This window comes from Corvus kubaryi, unplaced genomic scaffold (assembly GCF_017639235.1).
Source record: "Corvus kubaryi isolate FWS band 111438036 unplaced genomic scaffold, C.kubaryi_AGA036_p1.0 37265, whole genome shotgun sequence".
In the NCBI taxonomy this organism is placed as follows: Eukaryota; Metazoa; Chordata; class Aves; order Passeriformes; family Corvidae; genus Corvus; species Corvus kubaryi.
Genome location: NW_024581080.1, coordinates 1,944,492 through 1,965,104, shown reverse-complemented (window position 1 = coordinate 1,965,104; position 20,613 = coordinate 1,944,492). Strand labels below are relative to the sequence as shown.

At 68.2% G+C, this 20,613-nt stretch overlaps 2 protein-coding genes across 9 annotated transcripts; both read right to left on the bottom strand.

The window, feature by feature from the left end:
- Window positions 1–210: 210 nt before the first annotated feature.
- On the bottom strand, window positions 211–13,982 carry HR (HR lysine demethylase and nuclear receptor corepressor). Of its 7 annotated transcripts, none has more exons than XM_042024842.1 (21): window positions 13,932–13,982; window positions 13,243–13,363; window positions 12,167–12,289; window positions 9,091–9,728; window positions 7,150–8,010; window positions 5,692–6,541; window positions 4,876–5,050; window positions 4,157–4,410; window positions 3,932–4,081; window positions 3,761–3,847; window positions 3,562–3,680; window positions 3,349–3,427; window positions 3,031–3,197; window positions 2,699–2,914; window positions 2,446–2,614; window positions 2,266–2,341; window positions 1,828–1,926; window positions 1,612–1,751; window positions 1,380–1,547; window positions 1,164–1,286; window positions 211–1,088 (listed from the first exon to the last, which is right to left on the bottom strand). In XM_042024842.1, the coding sequence occupies exons 5-21, from the start codon at window positions 7,939–7,941 to the stop codon at window positions 520–522; spliced, it is 4,233 nt and encodes a 1,410-aa protein (XP_041880776.1). In that variant the 5' UTR covers window positions 7,942–8,010; window positions 9,091–9,728; window positions 12,167–12,289; window positions 13,243–13,363; window positions 13,932–13,982; the 3' UTR covers window positions 211–519. The 7 variants fall into 7 exon arrangements, with proteins under 7 accessions (XP_041880776.1, XP_041880774.1, XP_041880777.1 ...); XM_042024840.1 differs by having other exon boundaries at window positions 13,243–13,668; window positions 13,932–13,949; XM_042024843.1 differs by lacking the exons at window positions 9,091–9,728; window positions 13,932–13,982 and having other exon boundaries at window positions 13,243–13,725.
- Window positions 13,983–16,867: 2,885 nt separating this feature from the next.
- Window positions 16,868–19,959, bottom strand: REEP4 (receptor accessory protein 4). 2 transcript variants are annotated; one of them, XM_042024862.1, is made up of 8 exons: window positions 19,878–19,959; window positions 19,052–19,124; window positions 18,747–18,823; window positions 18,501–18,621; window positions 18,010–18,123; window positions 17,771–17,903; window positions 17,527–17,681; window positions 16,868–17,449 (listed from the first exon to the last, which is right to left on the bottom strand). In XM_042024862.1, exons 1-8 carry the CDS (start codon window positions 19,907–19,909, stop codon window positions 17,384–17,386), a joined length of 771 nt encoding a protein of 256 aa, XP_041880796.1. In that variant the 5' UTR covers window positions 19,910–19,959; the 3' UTR covers window positions 16,868–17,383. The 2 variants fall into 2 exon arrangements, with proteins under 2 accessions (XP_041880796.1, XP_041880794.1); XM_042024860.1 differs by lacking the exon at window positions 19,878–19,959 and having other exon boundaries at window positions 19,052–19,300.
- Between the last annotated feature and the right edge of the window lie 654 nt (window positions 19,960–20,613).

Genomic DNA, 20,613 nt, shown 5'->3' with positions numbered 1-20,613 from the left:
GGGGGGCTGCAGTAAGATTCGGGGGGCTGCAGAAAGGGCCGGGGGGCTGCAGCACCCCCCGGGGGGCTGCAGCAAAGCTCGGGGGGCTGCAGCAGCAGCGGGGCGGGGCCCGGGGGTCTCCGGCCGGGCTCCGGGACCCCGCCGCCTCCCCCCGCCCCGCGCATGCGCCGCGCACTCACCGCGCCGGGGCTCCGCCGCGCCGGCCCCGCCCCCCGCTCGCCGCCCATTGGCCACCCTGCGGCGCAGCTCGCTGCTCATTGGCTAATCCTGCTGCCAGTCATGTTGGGCGGGACCTGGCCTTAAAGGGGCCGCGTGGCGCGGAGTGCGTGGCGTAGTTAATTACGCGGGGGTAATTAGTCGGTGCTGGTTCCATGGGGGTCGTCGCGCGGTGGTCATCGCATGGTGCCCATCGCCTCTTGTTAATGGCACAGTGCCCATTGCACAGCGCCCATTGCCCGGTGTTAATTAATTGCCCCGTGCTAATTAATTGCTGCGTGCTGTTTCAGTCGTTTTCCCGCATCAGCCAGGATGGAGCAGTACCCTGGGCCCCCCAGCCTCTGGGCAGCGCCATCCAGCTGTTCCCAGCTCTGTGTGAGGCTGAGCCCGGGCAAACTCATCCCACCGGTGCCCTCCGCCAGCTGCCAAGGGCCGGACGGGACCGTGCCACGCTGCCAGCCCCCGGCTCTGCCACCTCACCCCATCCCGGGACACCGGAGCACGCCCGACCCTTATGGGATGGAGGGGGAGTGAAGGGAGACACCGCGGTGGGTGCTGGTGGTGCCACTGGAGCATCCCTGGCCCCAGTGGGATGGAGGGGGGATGAAGGGAGACACCGCGGTGGGTGCTGGTGGTGCCAGCTGCCCCGGCACGCTCTGGACACTTTATTCCTCCTGCCCCGAGCACCCGCGGGAGCTCTCGGAGCAAAGCACCGAGCAAGAGGTGCCCGGTCCCGGCTCCCCGCAGCGTCCCGGCCGTGTCCACGACGGTGACCAAGGCTCCCAGCGTCCTCCCGTCGGGCCGTGGTCTCACTTGCAGCCCTGCAGAACGCCCAGGGCCTCCCGCACGGCGGCGAAGATCATCCCGTCCAGCTGCAAGGGCGCAAAGAGGGGGCTCAGCACCGCTCACCCCACCCCGGCACCCCCGAATTGCCCCGGAGCACCCACCTGGGCGCGGAGCTGGCGCGTGGTCCCGGCGGGACCCCCGGTGCCGAGGTCCCGGAGGCGGACGGCGCTCTCCGGGGACAGGAATTGCTGCTCCACGCTGATGGTGCCGGTGAGGCTCTGCACCTGCCCGGGCACGGTGGCATCAGGGTTTGCCGTGCCTCAGTTTCCCCAGGGGGTTGGCACAGCCCCTCGGGGGAGTGGTTCAGAGCCGCCTACCTGGTGGGGAGCCCCGGCGGGGACCAGCACGGCGTCCCCTTGGAACTGGAGGAGGCTCCAGCCGCTCACCCCGCACTCCTCCCGCAGCCGCCGCCGCAGACCGGGGTCCAGGTAGCGGCCCGGGGGCTCCGCCGTGACCGTCCCCTCCCGCCCCGGCTCCTCGGATGCCTGTGGGGTGCCAGGGGTGAGCGGAGCCGGGGGCTGGAGCGCGGCCGGGGGTGGTGGCACCCACCTTCCGCAGGAAATCCCGGATCCGCCCGGCATCCTCGGCACGGAAGATGTGCCACAGGGCCCCGGGCCGGCCACCGCTGTCCCTGAGCCGCTCCCGCAGCTGCGCGTCCTGGTGTCCCACGTCCCCTGGCAGCAGCACCTCTGCAGGCACAGAGAGGTCAGACGGGGTCTGGGCAGCGGGTCGGGACGGGGGGGGACCCCCGGGCTCCCCCCGTACCCCGCGCTGCCGGCGCTGCGTGGGCCAGGACGCTGATGGAGTCGGCGGCTTCCACCGTCAGGTTTTTGGTCCCAAAGTTCCGGTCCTGCGGACGCACACCTGGATTGGGGCGGTGGGTGAGCGTCGGGCATCAGCGCGGGCGGGGGGAGCCCGGGTGCCCCCCAAAGCCCCCGTACCGCACTCACCGTAGGCCACGCGGACGCGCGGGCGCAGCCAGCGCCGGCCCCGCTGGCCCCGCAGGTAGGTGGCCAGGTTGAGGCGGCCGCTGGCCCCGCAGTACTCGAGCAGGGGCAGGCTGGCCCGCAGGTTGGTGGCCCTGTGGCACAGGGTGGGGTGGTGGTGACACTCGGGACCTCCCGCTGCCCCAGCCCTGGTGCTGGCACCCAGCTGGCGTGGGGAGGGGACATCGGGGTGACGCCACCCTGTGCCGTCACCTACCGGCTCAGCTCCATGTCCCCGAAGCCACTCTCCAGCCTCAGCAGGTTCCCACTGCTCTGTTCCTGCTCCCGGGATGCTGCGGGAGGGAGAACAGGTCACATCAGGGATGCCCAGCCTGGCTCCCCTCACACCTCACCCCAAAATCACACTGAGGACCCCACAGACTCCTCGTCCCCTCACCTGTGCTGGCGGCAAAGCCACCCCAAAACTCCCGGCTGCTCATCCGGACTCGGCTCCCCGCTGCCCGCAGGTTCACCGCCTCCACCTCCTCCTCCCCCGAGGGCTGGAAGGATTCGGGCGCCCACAGCCGCCCCTCCAACCTCTTCTGCAGCCCTGAAACCAGCACAGGCTGCCGGGGCAGCCGGGGATCGGTGGGGTCGCTGGCTGGGGGAGTCCCGGCTGGCACCCCACACCCCAGGGATGGGGCGCTCACCTGGCCCTGCCGCCAGTGCTCCTGGAACAGTTTGTAGTTGCTGGCGTGGCCGGGGTCGTGCAGCCAGAGCAGCCCACTGGGGGCCAGGATGCAGTGGGACGCGGGGGGGTCCGGGGGGCTGGGGGGGCTCAGCTCGCTCCCCACCTGCCTCTCCTGGATCTTCCTCTCCACCACGCGGGCGATGATGCTGTCCAGGATGCTGGTCAGGCGATTATCCTGAGGAGGGGGGACACAATTGGGGAGCCCCTCAGGCCACGCTGACCCCTCCCCAGCCCCCACCAAAGGGGGGTGGGCAGCAGGGGACGGGGTGACCAGGTGGCCGCGGGACTCACGCTGGGCAGGGCGGGCGCCACGGGGGCGAAGGCCATGCGCACCCCGTCCTGGCCCAGGCACAGCTTCACGGCGGTGGAGGCCAGGAGGTCGCAGAGGGTGGTGGTCTGCACGGCCGCACCCCGCGCCGGGGGCTGCCCCGGGGACGGCGGCCCCCCCTCGGGGGTCTCTGCTCGGGGGAGAGCAAGGTCACGGTTGCCCACGCCGCCCTCTGCGTGTCACCCCTCACCCAGCACCCCAAAAGGGGAGGGGAGTGCGGCATCCCTGACCCCCCCGGAGCGGGGCCGTGCCCGCGGCGGGGGGGTCGCAGCCGGCCCTACCTTCCTTGATGGGCCGGGCGGGGTCGGCTGGGCCGTGGCTGCGGGGTGGCAGGGTGGGCACCGCGGCACCCGGCGGCTCCTGAAACACCCCGGACCAGGTGGGGATCCAGGTGGGAGCCACATCCCCACCCCCCAGACACGCCCTGTGCAGGGGTTGGGGTCCACCTGCGCCCCCTTTTCCCCCCATCCCCCGCCCCCCCCCCCCCCCCGTACCTGCCTGCCCGGGGCCTCTGCCAGGCTCTGCTCCGCAGCCCCCTCCCCGCAGGGACAGTGGGACTCGATGCCAAACTTGACCCTGACCTCGTGCAGGAGCTTCCAGAGCCGGGTCAGGACTGGGGACGGATGGGGACAGGGGTGTCAGCCCCCCCAGCAGTGGGTAGAGGGTGGTTCTGGGGCTGGGGGACACACTCACCGCAGGTGGGGACGAACTGTGTGGGGACCAGGGATGACACGTGGTGGTCCCGCCCGGGGATGCACTCAGGTGGCTGTGCCAGACCCTCTATGTCAGAGAGAGGGTGCGTTTGTCCCCACTGATCCCCCCAAAGGCTGACACCCCCTTTTCCACCTCTCCCCATCCCCATACCAGGGCCATTGTCCTCCCTCCTGCTGCGGTGGCAGTCGGGGCACAGCTGGAAGCCACATCTGGCGCAGCTCCAGTGGGAGTTGAAGAAGCCACGCTGGCAGGCATCACAGAGCTGGGGGGCTCCTTCCCCGCGCCGCCAGCCCGTCACCCCTGCGAGAAACACAGCCTCAGCCTCCTCGTGTCCCCAGAGTCCCCAGTGCCACCCCCACCCTGGTCCCTGCTTACCCTCGGGCCCACCAGGGGCTCCCGGCCACGTGTCCCTGTCCCTGCGGACGGCGTCGCAGAAGGGGTCCCCCAGGACCCCCAGCAGGTACTTGGCCAGGCAGAGGCTGCTCCCCACATTCCTGCTCCCCACATTCCTGCTCCCCACATTCCTGCCCCCCAGCTCGGGGCCGGCTGCTTCCAGTAGCTCCCCCTCGGCCTCCCCCAGGGTGCAGAGGCCATCGATGCTCAGCTCCCCGTTGTCCCCCAGGGCGAACCTGCGGGGAGAGCAGACAGGAGGGTGCTGAGAGTTGGGGGGATGGGAGGGTGCTCAAAATGGGGTGATGAGACAAGAGGTGAAAAATTGGGGTGGTGGGGTGCTAGAAGGTGGCAGGACAAGGAAAGGATGGGCAAAAGTGGGGTGAAAGGAGATCCCCTAAAGCGGGGTGAAGGGAGGGCACGCTCCAAAGTAGGGTGACGGGAGAGGGTGTTCTGAAGTGGGGTGATGGAGAAGATGTCCCAAAGAGGGGTGACAGGAGGGGATGCTCCAAATTGGGGTGAAGGGAGGGGATGTCCTAAAGAGGAGATGCTCAGGAGTGGGGTGACAGGAAGGAAACACTCGGAAATGGGGTGACAGGAGGGGACATTCCAAAGTGGGGTGACAGAAAGGGGTATTCCAAAGAAGGGGGTGCTCCATTGCCCCCTGGGACCTCCTGCTGGACCCCCCCACCCCGTCAGCTCACCTGCGGAAGTGCATCAGCCTGCAGGTGCTCTCGGGGGGCTCTTCCTCGTCCTCCTCGCCCTCGGGGTCCCCCCCGGCGCGGGGGGCACAGGCACAGCAGCGGGGGATGCTGTGGGGCAGCGCGGTGCAGGGCAGGCTCTGCAGGCACCACGGCTCCCCGGCGCGGCTCGGCGGCTCTGGGGACACGGGAAGTGCTTGGGGACACTGTGGAACCCCATCCACACCAGCTGGGAGGGAGTGGAAGCGTCCAAAGCCAGGCTGGATGGGGCTTGGAGCAAGCTGGGATGGTGGAAGGTGTCCCTGCCCGTGCCAAGGGGTTGGGACTGGATGGGCTTGAAGGTCCCTTCCAACCCAAACCATTCCGGGATTCTGGGATTCCATGACTGGCACGCTGCGGCGGGGGCTGGAAACTGGGCCAGAAAGTAGGGCTGGAAAGTAGAGCTGGAGCTCCTCCGCACAGGTCAGGGCTGAGATGCCAACGCCTCCCCGAGGAGTCACTGACCCAGCCACAGCACTGCCAATCCCCGGGAATCCTACCCGAGGGTGCCACGCCGCCCCAAAGGTGCCTTCCCAACCCCTGGGCATCCACCCGAGGGTGCCACGCCGCCCCAAAGGGACATTTCGATCCGTGCCCACCCTGGGAATCGCTGCCAGACCCAGTCATGCCGGGAAAAACCCCAGCACAGCAGGTTCCGCAGCCCACACGTGTTCCCAGCTCGTGTTGTGGGCGCCGGGAACCGGGATGCGAAGTTCCCTTGGGATTGGGTGCTGCCCCCGCCCTCTCCGCGGCCCCGCTGTGCACCCTGTGCAACCTCACCTCCGTCTCCCAGCTCCATCCTCCTCTCCTCGGGGTCCCCCGCGCCCTCCGTGCCATCACCCGGGCACACGCTGGCCTTGGTGCCCCTCTTGGCCGCCCCGGCGCCCTCGCCGGTGGTTCGGGGACCGTCGGCGGTGCCGTGGGGGCGTTTGGCCGAGCGCTTGCCCTCCGCGGGGGGCTCGGGACCCCCATCCCGCCGGGAAGCTTTGGAGCGGGGCAGCGACTGCTCTGAGTGCCGCGTCAGCCACGTCTTCTTCAGCTTGGTGTGGTTGCTGGGGGGGCACGGAAAACGCCCCCCGGGCATGCCCAGGGTGGGCTCGAAGGGGTTGGACACCCCGCAGCCCACCCCCGGGCACCCATCGCAGCCCGGGGTGGGGCACAGACAGGCCGGGGTGGGCTCCGGCTTGGCAAGAGCCGCTGGGTAGTGCCGGTCCGCCAGCAGAGGCGAGGGATTTGGCTCCCCGCATGCCGGAGGCGAGCCGGGCTGGGCGCTTTGGTAGCCCAGGCGCTCATCTTTGGGCTCCGAGGGCCGGTCCGGCCCCGTGTCCGTGGAGAAATCGGCGCTGTGCGGGCGTGCGCCCACCCAGGGCACCCCGCAGCCCCCCGCGCCGGGCCGCAGGAGGAAGAGGGGGTGGCTGGCGCTGGGGGGAGGCGTGCGGGGGTGGGGAGCGGGCACCGCCGAGCTGCCCCCCGCCCGGCCATCCCTCCACGGGGCTCCCGGCAGCTCCGGCACCGCCGGCTCCCCTTCCCCGTCTCTGTCCTGCCCTGCCTGGCTCCTGCCCAGCAGCTGCGATGCCGCGTGGTTCTTGGTCGAGGGGTGGAAGCCGGGTTCTTTCTTCGGGTAAAACTCCTGGAAGGGAGCAGAGGGGCTGGTGTCACCCCAGGAGTGGGTCCTCGTCCCGCTTCTGTCACCCGCATCCCTGCGAGGGGATGATGGGGAGCATCCCGTTCCCCTGCCTCAGTTTCCCCACCGCCCCCCCTTCAGGCTGGGCAGCCGCCCGGTGCTTCCCAGTGCCCGGTGCCGGGGTTCTGGGGTGCCCGTGTCCCCCGCTGCCAGCGTGGGAAAGGAATGGGAAGCCGCAGCGGCACGGGGTGCGACGGGCGCGCCCAGGGCTGGCAGCGCTGCCTCCCGCCGCCCCCGTGCCGCGGCTGCCGCCGCCGTGACTCAGCCCGGGGGTGGCATCACCCGCAGGGACACCGCGGAGCACAGCGTCACCCGGCGCGTTCCCCCGGCGCTCGGGGGGCTGGGACCCCCCTGCCGAGCTGCAGGGGGGAGCAGGGGGGCTGTGTCCCCCTCGGGGACGCTGCCCGGCCCTGCCCTGGGTGCGGTGCCAGCATCGCCTTTCGCAAGCCGCCGCTCCCAGCCGGGTTCAGGTGAGGCTGGAGCCGCTGGCACCTCCGGGGAGCACCGGGAACCCCCGAGTATCCGCGCTCCGGAGCCTCTCCGGGGTGTCCTACCTTATTCCCTGAGCTGGAGCAGTCGTCGAAGGGGGTCAGAGCCGCCTTGCACCTCGGCGGGACCCCCACGTAGAGGGGCTGTCCCCAGGCGGGCGCGTAGGAGCCCAGCCGCCAGTCCACGCCGGCGAACCGCCCGTCACCCATCGCCCCCGGCCCCTCCGGCCCCGCGCCGCCGAACGGGGGGTCAGCCGGGGGTCCGGTGGGCAGCAGCGAGGACAGGAGGAAGGGGCTGTGCTTGGCCTCCACGAGGAAGGGGCAGTGGCGGAAAGCCGGGGGGTCTCCGGCCGTGTCCCCCGCCGCGGTGCGGGGCTTGCCGGCGGTGCCGGGGTGCTGCGTGTCCAGCCCCGGCACGGGCAGAGGGTAGCGGTGGTACGCGTGGCTGTAGAGGGCCAGCGGGGCCAGCACGGCCTCCGCCCACCGCGGCCGCGGGCGCTCCTTGCAGGGCTCCCCCCAGCCCGCCTTGGACTGCCCGTTCCGGGGGGACAGCAGCGGGGGCAGCTCAGCTCCGTCCTTGGGGCGGCACAGGGCGTCCCGCAGGCACGGCGGAGCCGGTGGGTAGGGGCAGCGCAGCCGGCCACCGGCGAGCTCCCGGACGGGTCCCAAACATCCCTCGGAGCCCCTCCAGGGACATCCTTTCTCCACCCCGTAGCTCAGCTTGCCGGGCTCCGGGTAGCCCGGGAGTCCCAACTCGGCAGCGGCGCTTCGGGATAAAACCATCCCGCTGCTCTCCATCCCCCGGGAGTCCTGCGCTGCCTCCGGGGCTCTTCTCCACCGCGGCGGGGTCTCCCCCATCCTCGCGTCGCTGGCCACGCTGCTCCGACACTCATGTGGTGCTCAGCGCCGTCCCGGGCAGGCCGGATCCTGCGGGCAGGGAGAGGGGCATCAGCGGGGAACAGCACCGCCCCCTGCCCGGGCAGCGCTGCTGGGAAACTGAGGCACGGGGATGCTTGGGGGTGCTGCAGGGGGGCTGCCTTTAACCCCCCAGCTCCATCCTCCCGTGTTTGATGGGAGGCTCCCCGGCGTGGCGAGGGGATCCCGGGCTCCCGTGCCCCGCGGCATCCGTCGGGATGCACGATGCGGGCGGGCACGTGTCTGGGGCGTGTGTCCCCGTCCCATCCCGTCCCTCTTGCGCCCATCCCGGCGGGGCTGGCGGCCGGGACGCACCTCGCACCCACCAGTCCCTCCGCACCCAGCCTGGCCCCGCGCCCGGCCGCTGGCACCCAGCGTGGGGAGGCCGTGCCCCGCGCAGGTATTTGCCTCCGGCCAGGGCTGGGCTGCGCTTCCCAGGAGGGCTCCCAGCGAGGGGGGAGCTCCCCGCTCCCAGGGGCCCCTCCTGGGAGAAATGCCTGGGGAGATTTGCAGGATTAACCCTCCTCCGGGACCCGGGCCACACGCAGACGCGGGATGCGGAGCCAGACCTTGCAGCGGCGGCGGTCGCATCCCTTCCCCGTGTCCCCCAGTCCTCCCTGTCCGGCAGCTGGAGCAGCCGAGGGGGACAGACCCGAGGTCAGCCAGCTCCCAGCCCTGCTGCGGGGTGGGACAGAGCCGCCCCGATGGCCGGGATGGGGACAGGAGCAGGGTGGGGACAGCAGCGTGTGTCCCAGAGCCGCCTGTTCCCGTCACATCCTCTTCCCAGAGAGGGCAAAACCCCCATTCCCACGCTGCTCGGGAAGCATCCCGGACCACCCTGTCCGAGCCGGGGCACCGTGGGGCACAGGGACACCCTGGGGACACCCAGCCAGTCCCTCCAGGGCGCAGGACCCATCCAGCCCCATTTCAGGAAGTTCTCCCAGCACAGCTCACCAGTGCCCCGAAGCTGCCCCACCACCTGCCATCCCCCCAGCTGCCCCAGGGTGACATTGTCCCCTGTCCTTCATCCCATCCGGAGCACACGAAGCCGCTCCCGCTGCTCGGCGAACATCCCCACTGCCCCACAGCTACCTGGAGGGTCCATCAGGGACCCCAGTGCCGAGGACGAGCGGGAGTCTCTGCCGGTGACACCGGGTCCCGGAGAGGCGAAGCCGGGCGGGCGGGAGCACCTAAACCCACAGGCTGAAGGGGTCCGGCTCCGGGATCTGGAGGAGGCAGAAAGCCGCCCGGGCGGCCCTGGGGATGTTCTTCTCCGCCTGCTGGAGCTGGAGTTTTTGATCCATTGGCTTGGGAGGCTCCGTGCTCCTCCTGCCTATCGTCCTACGAGCGGGGGGTCCCGGCGAGCTGGGATTCAGGGACAGGGGTACCCAGGGAGCAGCGGCAGCACGAGCGGGACCTTCCCCCGGCTCTAGGCAACCTTGAGCATCCTGAGGCGCTGGCGGCGGTGGCGGCGGCTCTGCTCCCCACGAGCGTGCAGCCTCCGCCGGCTCCGGCAGCGACTGGGCGGGCGGGAGGGATGCTGGGGCTGCTGACGCCCGGGAACCGGGAATCGGCGCGGTGCCGGCGGTGCCGCCCAGCCCCGGGGGCACCGGCGGCGGTGCCAAGGCGGGCAGGTGTGCTCTGCCCCGTGCGGGTGAAGAAAGCGCCCTTTGTTCGCCAATGCCGCCCCGTCACCAATGAAAGGCTCCAGCCGCCCGCTCCGGGAGAAACTGGAATGGGAGAAACACCGGGATGGGCCAAAAGTCTCTGTCCTGGTGCTGGGGAGCTGGTGGGGGAGTGTCCGGCATGGAGCGTGTGGTGGCCATCCTATGGGATGTGAGCCCCCAGGACCCCAAACCCCTTCAGCTTTTGCCAAAGGTTACGGATCTGGCCTCAAGCCACGGTCCAGAGCCGTGTCCATCCCTCCTCCAGCTGCCTGGGATGAAGGCAGAGCTCCTCTACCTCCCTGCACACCCCGCAGCAGCCGGGTGGGAAGAGCAGGATGTGCTCCAAGGGGTGCAGAGGGACCTTGTGGGGCACAGGGATGCTGAGACAGCATCCTGATGGTGCCACCCTGACCGGGGATGAGGAGGGAGTGCCTGGGGCCACTCACCTGTGCCCTGCAGCCCACCAGGATCACACCCATGCCAGCCGTGCCCACCAGGATCACACCCGTCCCAGCCGTGCCCTGCAGCCCACCAGGCAAAAGCCGGGACCTTTTGGGTGCTCCTCACACCGTCCCCAAGCCGCAGGACCCCCAGCACCAGGACACCCCGACCCCAGACCCACCAGCACCCACCACCCGCTCCTGCCGACAAGCCCTGGAGAGGGAGGAGCAGATCCAGGGGGGTCTCCCAGGTGGACACCCCATTCCTGGGCTCCCGGGGAGGTGGTGCTGATGCCAGCAGTGCCGTGCGGGTTTATGTAACCTGCGTGTGTCCCCGGGACGTGCCCGCCTTACACAAACCGCATCCCTCGGCGCGGCTGGCCCGGCACGGCTCGGCACGGCTCGGCAGCGGGGGCCGGGCAGGCTGGGGGCACGGGAGAAGGGGTGAGGGCAGGCCAGGGCCCGCGGGAGCCCAGCAGCGCCACGAAGAGCCGACCACGGGCTGCCTCCAGCTCAGCAGCTTCCTTGCGGTCTGGTCCCGCTGGGAGCCGGGCGCCGGGCTTAACCCTTGCTGGGCACGGCTCGGGGCACCGCGTGCCACCGGGGTCACTCGGCCGTGCCAGGTGGTCCCATCCCACCGCCAGCGTGGGTCAAGCCACAGCGGGACCCCCCCCCCCGAGCCCTGCTCGCCCAGGGGGGGAGGGTTTGGGGGGCCGCGGCGCCGGGGTGCTGCTCGCTGCACCCAGTGGGTGCCAGGGAACAGGGAGGGGACCCAGACAGGGCTCGGGGCGAGGGAGAGCCCGCGCCTGCCTGCGATGAGAAGGTGCTGAAAGACAAACTCTTCCCGTTCCCCTCCCTCCGTTTCTCAGGAATGATGGATCCAGAAGGGCTGGAACGGAGGTGGCAGCCGGGAGGGACCCCAGGGGAGGGTCTGCAGCGTCCTGGTGTGGCCGGGTGGCTCTGGGGGTGCCCGGGGATGACGGGAATGTCGCGAGGGAGGGGACAGGTGGGGAGAGGGGTGGACACGCCAAGCTGAAAGTGGGAAGCCCCAAGGAGGGTCCGTGGCAGCCGTTGCTGGGGCAAGGAGATGATGGAGGAACAACAGGGAATTTCCCACCATGCACCGGGGCAGCATCCCTGGGCACTGTCCCCTCCCCACGCCACGCTGCCCTCGGCGTGCCAGGGAGCCTGAGGCCTTGGTGAAACCTTCCCAGGGCCAGCACAGCCCCCACGGGGTAGCCACACTCTGGGACTCTCTGTTGGGGCTCAGCCACCGCCCCCCGATCCCAGGAGCGGGATCCGTGCCTGCTCCCACCACCCCAACCTCTGACCGGGGTCCCAACACGCCCTGCCTGTCCCAGCGCGACCCACGGAGGCTTCCCAGGGTGATCCGGGGGGTTCCAGGCTGAGCTTGAGTTCTGCCAGCCGGGAGATAACCCCCGAGGGGGGTTCTGCCTTGGGCACAGAGCTCCCAAATCCCTGGTTTTTCCCCCAAACAGGAGGGCGAGCAGAGGGACGGCAACACCCACGAGCCAAGCGCTGGCCAGAGCGCCGCCGCGGGAGGCCGGAAACACCCGAATTAGAACCCTTGGCATCCCTGCCCCGCTCCGTGCCAGAGCACGGGGGGGACGCTGTGAGGACGTGGGGCGGAGGGACACTGTCCCCACGGTGTCCCCTGGGATTGTGGGGGACGCGTGCGGGACAGGGGACTCCCAGGACGATCCAGCTCCGGCGAAAGGGACGGATGGGGGTCCTGATATCCCAGCTGATCCTCTCTGCTGGATGTTCCAGCAGCCCTGGATCCTGCCAGCCCTGTCCCGGTGCCCACAGCACCTGCTTGGACCAGGGCACCGCCAGCCCCTCCAGGAGCGGGCTCTGCACCCCCAAACCCACAAGCCTGGGGAAGAACCCAAAATCCAGCATTTTCCTCATGCAAAATGGATCCCTGCTTCAGCTTGCCCGGAGTCCACTGTGCTTACACAGAACCTCAGCCCTTCCTCTTCCTCCTCCTCCTCCTTCCTCCTCCTCCCAGCCCCGGCACGGAGCCCGGCACGCACCTACCTGCCTCCACCACGGCGCAGGTGAGGAAGCTGAGGGCGCAGGCAGAGGAAGCAGCCCCGATCCCCCCCGTGCCCAGCACCGGGCGCGATGGCCGCGAGAGCTTTTGTTAATCTGCACCCGGCGCTTAAATAAAAAACAACAACCAAAAAAAAAAAAAAAAAAAAAAAGGAAAAAAAGGAAAAAAAACCCCACGTCAAACCTTCAGGAGTCTGGAGGCTGCGGCGGAGCGGAGGGCACGGGAGGACACTCACTCCCACACGAGCAGCTTTCTGGGAATTAGGGCCACAGCCCAACTGCTCTGGCAGCCTGCGCTCCCCTCCAGCCCTGGCTGCCCGTACGGCGGGGCCTGGGCAACCTCCCCGCTGCCGGTGCCGGTCCCGGACAGCCTCACCGGCCCCGTCTGGCCCCGCCGCCGCCGCAGGGTCGGACACTTCTCCCGACCCTAATCTCCCGCTTTTCCCCGGGGAGGTGAGTAAGCATCGCTAATCCCGCTCGCTTCGCTGCCGGGGACAGAGGAGCCGCTCCCCCCGGGCTGGGGCTACTCGCTGACACCCCCAGCTCGCCCTCCCCAGCGCAGGTCGCCCCTTCCCCGGGCGCTGCACGCCCTCAAGGCGAAGCTCGGGATGGACGGAGCGAGGAGCGGGAGCGGCTCGTCCCCGCCAGAGGGGACCGCGGGATGTCGCAGCCAACGCACCTTTGGCGGTGCCCCCCATGCCCCGCGCGCGGCGGGGGGATGCCGGGGGACACGCAGGAGGACCCGGAGGTGAGGGATGCTGCCGGATGCTGCCGTGCCCGCATCCCTCCCTCCCGCCCCGGGGGAGGACGAGCCGTCCCGGCAAGCCCCGGTGCGGGGACACGGTGCCCGTCCTGTGCCACCCCCCTGGCCCCCCCTCTCCAAGTGCCCGGGACTCCTGTTTACCCAGCGCCAGGAACCAGCTTCAAATACCTTGATGTAATTAAAAGCTCACCCCGGGGCCAAGGGCTTAGGACGGCAGCCAGGGCCACGGGCAGCCCGCTGCCACCTGCGTGCCGCACAGGCAGGGCTGGCAGCTGCCCGCGCTCCTGGCAGCACCTACCTGGCAGCAGCCGGGGGCTCCTGCCCTCAGCGCGGGCTCCTCCGGTGCCCCCGCCGCGCTCCCGGGGTGCCCCGCCGCCGGGGAGCCATGGTGACGGGCAGGTGATGCGGTGACCCGGATCCTGGTGCGAGGACAGGGGAGTCAGGAGCGATGGGCAGCCACTGCCCGCTGCCTCAGTTTCCCTTAGCGCCCGGAGATGTCCTGCCTCAGTTTCCCTTGGTGGCCGGAGATGCTGTGCGGTCCCCAGAAGGGGATCCCCAGCGCGCCCTGAAGACGGTGCCCAGCTCCCCACGAGCTCGGGGATTGTGCTCCCCAAAATCCTCAGCCCAACGCCCGTGGTGTCACGGCAGGGACACGGAGCCGGAACCTTCCTCGGTGCCAGCGCGGGCTGGCTGGGGACAGACGGGTCCCCGGGGGGACAGGCGGCTGCGGGGAGGAGGGGGGGGGATGCAGCAGCGTTCCTTCAGCTGTGTCCTCCCACACTCCCGTCACCTCGGACGCCCTTTTCCCGACCCCTCCCGCCACCACCGCCCTTCCCACCCGCCATCCTCTTCCTCGCCATTCTCCTCCTCCTCCTCCTCCTCATCCTCACCAGCGGCTCACCGGCAGCCTGGGGGCATGTGCGCGCTTGAGGACACGGTGTGGGGGCGCAGGAGGAGCCCCCCCGGAACCAGGAGGGAAGGTCTTACCTGCACGGCAGCGCTGGGGACGGAGTGGGGAAGGGGGGGAGTCTCATCCCCCGCCCGCCCGAGCCCCCCGCCCGCGGCTCCTCATCCCGCCCTCCCTGCCCTCTGCGGCGGGAGGCAGCTGAGAGCTCCCGGGGCTGCCAGAAAAGAGGCTGCGTTTAAACAACAGACATAATTATGCTTTTGATACCGTCTGCTAAAAATACAGCGCGGTGCCGCGCGGGGAGCCATGTGTGCGCGGCCTCACATGGCTCCCGCCCGGAACAGCTGACTCAGGCAGCGGCCACCGGCAGGGGACAGCCGTGGGGGGAGCCCCGTGGCCATCAGGGGGGTCAGACGCCCACCTGGCACCCCCAAACAGCCGGTTAAAGAGTGATAAGGGCAGCCCAGGGATGGCCAGAGCATCCCACCGCAAAGGCAGCTGCCCCCGGGGTTGGTGCAGTGGGGGAATGAGCTGGGAATGGGGCAGGGAAGAAGGAGGGGGCTGAAGGAGCGTGGATGGGGCACTCGGTGTCACCAGGGTGGGTTTTGGGGGGCTCAGGCTGCTCTCAGCCCCGGCAGCAGCTCGGGGGGAGGGGGGTGAGGAGGACGCTGGAGGGGTGCAGGGGGACTCTGGGGGTGGCACCCCAAGCACCCAGCAGCTCCCCGGAGAGGTAAATCCCGTTCAGGAGTCATGAACCCAATTTCCCTGACCCTGCACTGCCCGGGCAGGGAGCAGGGCCGGGGTGAGACCCCCGCGGTGCCCGGCCATGGCACCCCCGGGCACCGCATCCTGTGGCTGCTGCCCTCCGGGAACGGGCAGTGCCTGGCCCGGGGGCACCACGGGCCCGGCGCTGGCATCACAGCGCCAGCCGTGTCCCTGTCAGCTGCGAGAGGGAACAGCCCTGCGTCACTCGGTCCCCTGCCAGCTCGCAAGGATGCAGGCAGGCAGCCATCCCCCGTGCCCTGGCACTCCAGGCCTTGTCCCCAGTCCCTCTGCAGCTCTCCTGGAGCCCCTTTAGGCCCTGGGAGGGGCTTTGAGCTCTCCCCGGAGCCTTCTCTTGCCCAGGTGAGCACCCCCAGCTCTCCCAGCCTGGCTCCAGAGGGGTCCAGCCCTGGGAGCAGCTCCGTGGCCTCCTCTGGACTCGCTCCAGCAGCTCCACGTCCTTCTGATATTGGGGACCCCCGAGCTGCAGGTGGGGTCTCACCTGAGCGGAGCAGAGGGGAGAATCCCCTCCCTGAACCCGCTGGGAATCACTGACTGCCGCAGCCCCTGAGCGCCCCCGATTACGTCACCTCCTACAAGCCCCCAACCCCACTTTCCCCCCCTCCAGTGGCTCCAAACTCTACCCCGGGCTGGGACAGGGGGTCCCCACAGCGGTGCCAGCCAGGGCTCAGCCTGGCACCCCCTCCCCGGAGGGGACCGTGGCAGCGGGCGAGCTCAGGTCAGGCGCTTAAACTGCTGCGCTGGGGCGGTGCCAGGCGAGCCGGGGGGGATTAGGGCTTTGCTGATGCAGCCTGGCACTGGCCCGTGCGCTGACACAGCTGGGATCAGCGCTGGCACCGCCGGAGCTTGCCTCGGCCCCGGGGGAACGGGCTGTGCCACCCCGCCTGCCTCCTGTCCCCTCCTTGGGTTTCAGCCCCTGGGGGACACCCTGGGACTCACCAAAGCAGGACGCCAAAACTGCTCCCTTCCCAGGACCCCGCTTTTCCCCCCTTGGAAGGCGCTGGTGCTGTGCCTCAGTTTCCCCAAGCTGGCAACCCCTGACCCCCCACCCTGGGCATGGAACACTGCGGCTCCAACGCTGCTGCCCGCCTCTCTTAGCCCACCTGAGGGTACCCCAACGTGGGAGAACCCCTCCCCTTTTGACCCCCAGGTCGCCCCAGCAGCCTCCCTGGGCCGTATCCTTGGAGGAACCGCGCTCCCTAAGCGGCTTTAGGGGGATTACAGGCAGCCCCCTGGCCCTCGCTGTCCCCACCCAGCCTTCCTTCTCCGCTGCTTTAAGTAATCGTCTCCCGGGCCGTTTTACGGGGCTAATCCAGCCACCTCCACCTAATCTGCTCCAACACCCCTGCCTGCCCCGGGACGCCCCGCGGAGCCCGGCCTGGGCAGGAGCCGGGTGCTCTCGCTGCCCTGGGAAGACCCCCGAAAGCGGGCGGCAGCCAAGGGCTAAAAATACAGCTGGCCTCAGGGGCGAGGGCAGGGAGGATTGGGAGCGAGGGGATTGATGCCAGGGAACAGGGGCACCGCGGGGCAGGCGGGCGCTCGGGGGCGGGGAGTCACCTTGTGGCACCCCGCGCGTGCCCCGTGTCGCCCACCCAGGTGGGGGACGAGCCCCCGCCGGGAAGGAGTGGGGGATTCCCGGTGGGATGGGGGAGCGCCGGCAGGGAGAGGGGACGATCCAGGGATGTCCGGCTGCATCCCGGGAGTCCCGGAGGGGCCGCGGCTGCTGCTGCCGCGCCGTGGGGGACGCGGCTACTGCAGGGATTCCCGGTTATTCGAGAAGTCCGGGAATGCCAGTGGCGGGCTCAGGGACATCAGGCGGTTGGCAAAAGAGCCTGGGAAATGCCCGTGAGGAGCATGGGGTGGGATTCGCAAGGATGGAGTTCCCTCCAAAAGAGAAAATCATCGCGGGAAGCGTCCCTGGAGGAGTTTGGGGATGCTACCCGGGATTCTGGAACCTGAAATGTGGGGGGGAAAAGCCTCTGGGAGATGCCTGGAGGGAGTCTCATGGATCCCTGATGGTACAGCTTCCTCCAGAAGAAAAAAATCTTGGGAAGCTTTCCTGGAGGAGTCTGGGGCTGCTACCTGGGATCCTGGAACGTGGGTGGGAAGCTTCTGGGAAAGGCCCTCTGGAGGAGTCCCAGATGGATTCCAGAGGATAAGAGCTTCCTCCAAGAGAAAAAACAATCTCAGGAAGCTTCCTGAAGAAGGGGACAGCACCAGGCACAACTCCTGGTTCCCAAAGTCTGAAACAACGTTTATTTCTCCATGTACAAAACCTTCTTTTAGGGAGAGTGGAATGTTAAAAGCCGTGGGGTGCCCCGTGCTCCGGGTTCAGGTATGGGGGCGTCCGATACTCCCATCCCCGGGCAGGGACCGTGGCTTCGGCTTCAGATGGACGAGGCACATCCACTCCTGGCTCCCAGGGCAACAACAGGAATGTTGGGAATAAGGCAGCAGGAGAGGGGGGCAGCGTGTAGTGTTCATGGCATGGGGGAAAAGGGGGGGCCAGACCCCACACGAGAGGCGCCAGCGCCGAGCTGGGGGGTCTGGAAGTGGGGGGATGAGCTGCTGCCCCTCCATGAGGCACCACAGAGGTCACAGAAGGGATTTACAGTGTGAGGATCCCTGGGAATGCAGGAGCCACCGCGGGGACACAGGAGCCACCCCGGGGACACAGGAGCCACTGCTCCCTCCTGACGCCGCAGCAGCGAATTCCTCTCAGCCTCCTGGCAGAGGTTTCCCGGGATTTTTAGCTGTCCTGCTCCGACGGAGCCGCTTTCCTCCTGACCCGGCTGTGCAGGAGCCGGGAAGAGCCCTGGGCAGGGAAAGGGATGGGTCAGGACCCCCTCACCCAACCCCACACCCCCACCGTGCATCCCCCTCCCCTGGTACCTCTTTTCCCGGGTTCTTCCTCAGGGATCGCAGGCTCTGGCTGCGGGACAGGGGTTTGGGATCCCGAGGAGGGGACGGCGGGGGGGACACCTGCGAGTCTGACCACAGCTCCTCATCCTCCGTCTCGCTCTCGTAGCGGCGGCCGGCGCCGTAGGCTGGGGACAGGGGGGACACGCCAGCTCCCAGCACGGCCACCGTGGGCTTTGCTGGAGCCCCCCTCATTGTGACCCCCCCAGCTCCTCACCCAGGGGCTGCTGGAGGCTCTGCTGCTCCTCCAGGTACAGCGGGTCCTGGAAGTGCACGGGGGCCTGGTCGGGCAGGGAGCGCAGGTCCTGCATGCTGAAGCTGCGGAGCCGCCCGGCCAGCGCGCCCTGGCTCTGCATTGGGGGACACAGAGCGGACAGGATGATCAGGAAAACCCCAATTTAGGACACACCACCCGCTCCTGCCACCCTGCTGGGGTGGGATTTGCTCTCTGGGTACCTTGGTGGCCGCCTGGACCGCGGCCGTGGCTGCCAGGTTGAGGCCCCTCTTGCCGAAGCGCAGCACGGTCTCGTAGCCGCGCTCCTGGGCCCGGATGAGGAAGGCGTCGATGTCCTGTGGGGTGGTATTGGGAGGGCAAGATGGTGGCCTGGGGCATTGTCACCTCCCAGGGCATTGTCACCTCCCAGGGCAATGCCATGTCCCTGGGCATTGTCACCTCCCAGGGCAATGCCATGTCCCTGGGCACTGCCACTTCCCTGGGCATCGTCATTTCCCTGGGCATTGTCACCTCCCTGGGAATCACCTTGTCCCTGAGTATTGTCACCTCCCAGGCCATGGCCATGTCCCAGGGCATTGTCACCTCCCAGGGCAATGCCACGTCCTGGGGCATTGCCACTTCCCCTGGGCATCACCAACCCAGCTCAGGGGGCTGAACCCCCCCCCCCCCCAGGGCGGGCAGGGAGGAGCCCCAAAATCCCGGGAATTTGTACCTTCTCCTTGCGGGCCAGTGTGGGGTGCACGAAGCGGCGGTAGAGCAGGCTGGCCCCCCGCGTGTAGGGGGACAGCAGCCAGATGACAAAGGCCATCTTCACCTCGTAGTAGAAGGGGAACCTGGTGGAGAGGGGCAGGAGATGGGGGGGGGGGGTCCAAAAGCACCTCCTGTTCCCCCCAAACATCAGCTCTGTGGGGCCTCCCTTTCCCCCTCCAGGACATGGGGACCGCCCAGAGTCCCTCACCAGGAGATGAGGAGGTCGGTGAAGGTCTCTGTGGCCATGAAGAGAGAGAAGACGATCCAGTACATCATCCATCGGACCTGGGGGAGACATCAGAGGGGGCTGGAGCCTGGGAAAAGGGTGGCTGAAGCCCAGAAAGGGGGACTGGAACCCAGAAAAGAGGGATTGAAGCCCAGGAAGGAAGGAGCTGAACACCAGAAAGGGGGACTGGAACCTCTCAGAGGGGGCTGGAACCTGGGAAAAGGGTGGCTGAAGCCCAGAAAGGAGGACTGGAACCCTGGAAAGGGCTCCCCAGGCACTCGACTCACGTATTCCCGGATGTTTTTCGTCTTCACAGCCTTGTAGGACGCGTAGGCCGGGTAGAGCATCCCAAAAAGCAGCCTGTAAGGCAGAGGGGGGGTGAGGCAGCGCGGCCACCACCCGTAGAGCAACAGGAACAGGGACCAGCACAGCTGCCGGCCCCAGCACCGCACCCTGGCCTTGACCCTCTCCAGCACCATCCCGAGCCCGGAGAGGCCGGGAAAAGGCTCCGGGAGGCTCCGGGGAGGCTCAGCCATGAGCGCAGGGTCACTCCCACGTCCACGGCACCGGCCCGACCTGTCGGGGCGTGGCAGGAGGCGGTGGCAGCGCACGGGCTCGGTCCCGGCTCCAGCCCGAGGCACCGGGTGAGGTGCCACCCCCAAACACCCTCCCCGTGTCCCGGTGAGCCTCTCGGAGCAGGGACCCCCCCCCCAGCAATGTGGGGAGCCTCAGAGCAGAGACCCCCTCGGATGGTGCAGGGACCCCCACCCGAGCAATACGGGGGACCCCCAGCCATGGGTGATGCAGGGGGACGCCAGGCCGTGCTCACCCTCCGCAGGACGGGCAGGGTGGGCCAGCAGCAGTTCAGGGACCCGTTTTTGGGGGGGGGGGGGTTTGGGGGGGGGGGGGGGGTGCTGGTTATCCCCACACAAGAGATTTGGGGTCGCCCCTCCAAACCCCGCCTGGGGCCTCGCTGAGTCCCCGCTGCGGGCCCAGCACGGGGACCCTCATTAATGGAATACCCGGAGGGGGGACAGGGGGTCGGGGACCCTTGGTGACCCCCCCGGGGGCCCTGCAGCCCCTCCCCCGTTACCCCGCCCGGACCCCACTCACTCAATCACCCTGCTGAGCATCCAGGACACCATGGTGCGGGCGGGGCTGGAAGCCCGGGCAGTGCCGGGCGGGAGGGTCGGTGTTGTGCCCCCCTGGAGCCCCCAAATCCCCCCAAAATTCCCCCGAACCCCAGGGGAGCGAATCCAAGAACTTGAAAGTTGCAGCAACGGAGCTGCGCATGCGCGGTCCGGGCCCCACCGGCCGCTCTTAAAAGGGCAACGCCCTTAAAAGGCCAACACGTTCTCTTCAAAGGGCAATGCCCTTAAAAGGGCGACACCGCCTCTTAAAAGGGCAATGACCTTAAAAGGGCAACAGCGCCCCTGACAAGTGTGGGCCACACGTGGAGGGGTTTATAAAATAAAATAAAAACATTCTATAAATTCCCTAAGTATATGAAATACCAATATAAAATATATTAAGCATGTATAAAAATGGCGTGTTTAAAATTTTCCTAATATATTGAATATTACTATATTAATACAGGGTATATTCATATATTATATATATTAAATGTTCCTTAAGACATACAAATTAATTGCCTAATATATATATATATATTTATATATATTAAAACATACAATTTCTTAAGCAGTGAGCAGGTAGGGAAGGCAGGGAGAGTCACTTTGACTGATGCTGAAGGATTATTTTTGTGTCCGGAGGGGATGTGATGCTTTTTTGGTGCTCTGATGGACGATGTGGAGCACCCCACTGGAAGAATGGAGCCCTGAAGGATGCT

Excerpts from the sequence above, each read along its gene's own strand:
- HR (XM_042024842.1), bottom strand. The coding sequence starts at position 7,941 with ATGGGGGAGACCCCGCCGCGGTGGAGAAGAGCCCCGGAGGCAGCGCAG. Across the intron at positions 3,848-3,931 it reads GAGGGAGGACAATGGCCCTG|AGGGTCTGGCACAGCCACCT; the intron begins GTATGGGGATGG and ends TCTCTGACATAG. Across the intron at positions 2,915-3,030 it reads TGGCGCCCGCCCTGCCCAGC|GATAATCGCCTGACCAGCAT; the intron begins GTGAGTCCCGCG and ends CCCCCTCCTCAG.
- REEP4 (XM_042024860.1), bottom strand. The coding sequence starts at position 19,300 with ATGGCTGAGCCTCCCCGGAGCCTCCCGGAGCCTTTTCCCGGCCTCTCC. Across the intron at positions 18,622-18,746 it reads ACCGACCTCCTCATCTCCTG|GTTCCCCTTCTACTACGAGG; the intron begins GTGAGGGACTCT and ends CCTCTCCACCAG. Across the intron at positions 17,904-18,009 it reads CGGTCCAGGCGGCCACCAAG|AGCCAGGGCGCGCTGGCCGG; the intron begins GTACCCAGAGAG and ends CCCCCAATGCAG.